Genomic DNA, 4,620 nt, shown 5'->3' with positions numbered 1-4,620 from the left:
TTATTTCTTCTTTTTTTACTTTTCTATATGTGCAATCATCTGATTTTTAATATACATGCAAATTATTCTCTATGTTATTGGTGGAACTAATACATGACAGCCTTTTGTTCATTGGGTGAATGTTTTTTGCAACTCTGAAATCAGAAAACTGCTTTCTCATAGCAACGTCGAGGGAGGCAGACGTTATATGGCCCAATTCATTACAGTCAGTGAAGGAGGGATGAGAGAGAGAAGGAGGGGGAGACAGAGAGAGAGAGGGGGGGGTGTCATTAAAGCTACTGGTTTAAGCCCATCCCATTCTGAATATGTAAATGTCTCAGGCACAGAGAAAAACATTGCAAGAGAAAAGCGAGGAGGGGAGAGAGAGGAAGAGGAGGGGAACAGCATGAAAAAGCTCGTGAGCGATCAAGGGAAAGAGAGCAAGAGAGTGAGGGAAAGAGAGCGAGCACTCTGAATTGTGAGTGGCTTACGACACTCAGTGAACAGAAGGTGCTTCTGCATGCGCTGTCAGTGTACTGCTCTGCTGCAAGGGATTGTGTACTCCTTTGCTTACCACATTTAACGTCCCTGCCTGCCTGCTAGCACCAGCCTTCAGCAGCCTCTTCCAGCCGGCTGAGAAAACACCGGGAGAGCAAGGGAGTGAACGATAACTGCAAGCCACGGGGGATGCAAGCGGCTTCGAAACCAAGATGAGCCACTGAGATGACAAGGAATACTGTTTCAAAAGACAACAGTGAACATGGTTCACCTCTTTAAATCCTTTTTTTTATTTTCCTGCATCCGTCACTGAAAGCATGATCACCCGCTTGAATGGATTTAAACATTACAAGGCAGTGATTGCTTCTAGAGATGGACGTTAATATGTGTTGACAGATCTGCTGAAACTTAAGCAGGAAGGGGAGGAGAAAAGAGCGAGACAGATATTTAAAAAGATTTTTCCTTGGTCTTTTTTTTTTTTCCTTTCTGTGGACTCTTCTTCCCTCTGATCATTGCAGCAGAGGACTGCGGAGGAGCAAAAGAGACAGAGCTCATGTATGCAGACAGGGGAACTTGCACTTCCTACCATCTAGCTGAAAGCTACTTGGATTCTTTCTCTTTCTGGCTCTTTCACTTGAAGAGAACTAAGACATTGTAAGCCTGCCAAGGATCTGGTGTCCACTGAAAAGAGAGAAGGGAGGGGGGGTGGAAAGAATTTGTACCACAGTGGGGTCTTTTTTAGATTCGCACATAATTAGTGTCGGGGCACAAAGCGAGACGCTGAATGGAGATTGTCAGCTTTTGGATAGGGGTGAGTAGGAATCTTTTCAAATAAGATCGATCAATGAGGACAATTTTATTTTTTCCATCCCCTCGACTCTCCACCCACTGCTTGATATCTGACATAAGCAAGGAGACTTGCCCTCTATGCTTTTGCATTTTTCGACAAAGATTCTCTCGGTTGACAAAGTAAAAGAAGTATAATATCCCTGTCTACAGCTAGAATACAAAATTGGAACGAAACAGATTATTAGATTGATTACATATGATGTGATCGCTGCAAAAACAATATCCAGAGTGGTTCAATGGACATTTTCTCAGAGACATCTCTGGATATTTATGCTAATGGATTTCCTTCTAATTGGACTGTACTTAAAGTGGCCACTGAAGAAGCCCCCTGGGTTGCTACTGTGTTTATTGGGGATTTTTCTAAGAACGGTTCCCTTGGTAGAGGGGGTTTGTCCAAGGCTGTGCCGCTGCGACAGCAAGCTGCTGTACTGCGAGGGGCTCAACCTCACAGACATTCCCCGCAATCTGAGCAGCGCCATGGGCCTGTCCATGAGAGAGAACAACTTGACCGAGCTGCGTGAAGGCCAACTGGTTGGTCTGTCACAGCTCACCTGGCTCTACCTAGATCACAACAACATTGACATTGTGGAGGAGGGTGCATTTGACAGGCTGAGACGGGTGAAGGAGTTAGACCTCAGCAGCAACCGGATTGACAGTCTGCCAAATGGCACCTTTAGGCCCCTCCCAAACCTGCGTATCCTGGACCTCTCATACAACAGGCTGCAGGCACTAGAACCTGACCTGTTCCACGGCCTTAGAAAGCTCACCAATTTGCATTTGCGCTACAATGTTTTAAAATTTGTGCCAGTGCGGATTTTTCAAGACTGCCGGAGCATGCAGTTTCTGGACTTGGGATACAACCAACTGCAGAGCCTAGCGAGAAACTCCTTCGCTGGCCTCTTCAAGTTGACTGAGTTGCATCTTGAGCACAACGAACTGGTTAAAGTCAACCTGGCCCACTTCCCCCGCCTCATCTCCTTACGTACACTGTACATGCACAACAATCGTGCTACTGTTGTTGTCAATACACTGGACTGGACATGGCATTTTTTAGAGAAGATTGACCTCTCAGCCAATGAAATAGAGTACATGGAACCACATGTTTTCGAGAGCGCACCCAACCTCAAGGTGCTGATGCTAGATTCCAATCGGTTGACCTCTGTGGACCAGCGCATCCTGGATTCTTGGTCATCTCTGGACAGCATTACCCTGGCAGGGAATGACTGGGAGTGCAGTCGTAACGTGTGTGCTTTGGCCTCTTGGCTGAGCGCCTTCCGAGGCCAGCGTGACAATTCCCTGCTGTGTTCAAGCCCCGACACCGCACAGGGCGAGGACGTGTTGGATGCTGTATATGCGTTTCAGCTCTGTGAGGATCCCCCAATGGAGGTAACTACAGCAGGCCTGTACGCCTCTACAAGGGATCTGGCCCAGGGTGGTTATGTTTTCCTCGGCCCATTTACCCCTAACCCTTATGAGGGTGAGGGTAGCGAAGTGGTCACCAGTTCTTTCACCGTCACAGTGGGCCATGATGACTTGGAGAGAACCATGCAGATCCACAAGACGGTGACTGGCACCATGGCACTCATCTTTTCCTTCCTCATCATTGTGCTCATGCTGTATGTGGCATGGAAGTGCTTTCCAGCAGGAATAAGACAACTGAGGCAGTGCTTCAGCAGCCAGCGCCGTAAGCAGAAGCAAAAGCAAAGCATGCAGCAGATGGCTGCCATTTCTACACCGGAGTACTATGTTGACTATAAACCTAACCACATTGAGGGAGCTCTGGTAATCATCAATGAATATGGCTCTTGCACTTGTCAACAGCAACCATCTCGGGAATGTGAGGTGTGACCATGCGTTATGAATACGTCTTTACCTGTGATTATCTGGAAATACAGTAAACCCCTTTTTGGATACACTTGGGAGGGGACTATTGTGGGACAGGAGGAATAAATGGATCTTTACTGACTCTTTTTACACAGCATCTCACTGTGATGTGGAGGAGTGTGCTTTATGCGGCTGACTGTTTTGCAGTGGATTTACTGCTACTGCTATCTGCTGCATATTTGAGGCCACCGGGCATAATGGCCACCTGACTCTTGGACCTGTTGATGTTCTACAGTAAACCAGAGAGGAATACATTGTGGGCACTGAGGCTTTTCTCTCATGGGTGGATATTTGAGCTTTAATGTGTCTTTCTACTTCAGGACATTTAATTATTGTTTGAAAAGAAACTGGGGACACACAAAAGATGAAAAAATTCAAAAAAACAACCATTTGTATTATGGTAAACACAATATTTGACAAGCATTTAAAATATATAAAAAAATGTTTAAGTTGGATTAAAAATGTAAAATAAAAGTCTGTGTAAAATATGTTAAAAAAAAGAACTGCAAGTGTTGATAAAAAGTTATAAAAGATAATCTATTTCTTTTGTAAACTACAAAAAAATGTTTAAATAAATGAATTGCTCTTCACAGTAAAGTAATTTGTATGTGAGAAGCCTGTCAGAAAGGATGGATGACAATAGACGCAGTCTTTACGCTAATGGACAGGAGAGATATGTCTCTGCAGTGTATCCAACCAAAAAAATGAAATACGGAAAAAAGGGGGGCAGAGGGATATCTGCATCTCATCTCCAATGTAAAATCCATGGTCTTTTAGATCTCTTCTCTGTTTTAACTCTCATATCATTTGATGTGTTGGCTCGCTATCAGTGTAGTTGATTTCCCCCTTCACATTGCCTATCTGAGAATAGATTCAACTGATCTATCACATTTCAATTGGCAAGCCTATTTCCATATTATTACATCACTATCTGTGCACCATCCAAGTAAAGAAAGCAGAGTGTCAAAGATCTAAAGCTATGCTTCTCTTATTGCCTCTCACTCTTTGGATTTCACAGAGGAGCGATGCCTCCTTTCACTGAATCAAGCACACTTAAAGGCAACAATCATCAAAACCATGCAAACTGAAATCAAAATACAATTTCCAATTGTATCACAATCATTGAAGAATTTATCCAGCAGCTTAAAAGAAGATTTGCACATACAATGTTTTTCACTGTGTTTTCATGTGATGTAAAATGTTTGTTGAATACAAGGTCATTCTGAGGTGTATATATATCCTTCTTCCTCTGGTGTTCATTGTGTAAATTCGTGCACTGACAGATGTTGTGTTTCCTGGGTTCTTTGACATGAACAGTATGTTGTGTGAGAAGGGGGGAGGTGAGAGGGAGATGGAGGATCACAACTACTGCGGGAAAGAGGGAACAGACTGCTCTCTAGTGTGCATTTT

The 4,620-nt window shown here is 44.1% G+C and overlaps 1 protein-coding gene across 1 annotated transcript; it reads left to right on the top strand.

Annotated features, from left to right (window-relative positions):
* The first annotated feature begins 355 nt into the window (after positions 1-355).
* On the top strand, positions 356-3,608 carry lrrtm1 (leucine rich repeat transmembrane neuronal 1). The gene has a single exon (XM_031871496.1). The coding sequence runs from the start codon at positions 1,597-1,599 to the stop codon at positions 3,172-3,174; it is 1,578 nt and encodes a 525-aa protein (XP_031727356.1). The 5' UTR covers positions 356-1,596; the 3' UTR covers positions 3,175-3,608.
* Positions 3,609-4,620: the final 1,012 nt, after the last annotated feature.

Source organism: Anarrhichthys ocellatus, unplaced genomic scaffold (genome assembly GCF_004355925.1).
Source record: "Anarrhichthys ocellatus isolate YVR2014 unplaced genomic scaffold, GSC_Weel_1.0 scaffold58, whole genome shotgun sequence".
NCBI classification, from domain to species: domain Eukaryota; kingdom Metazoa; phylum Chordata; class Actinopteri; order Perciformes; family Anarhichadidae; genus Anarrhichthys; species Anarrhichthys ocellatus.
The sequence above is the reverse complement of the archived record's forward strand: the minus strand, read 5'-3'. Positions and strand labels throughout refer to the sequence as shown.

Coding starts and splice junctions, on each gene's coding strand:
- lrrtm1 (XM_031871496.1), top strand. CDS start 1,597: ATGCTAATGGATTTCCTTCTAATTGGACTGTACTTAAAGTGGCCACTG.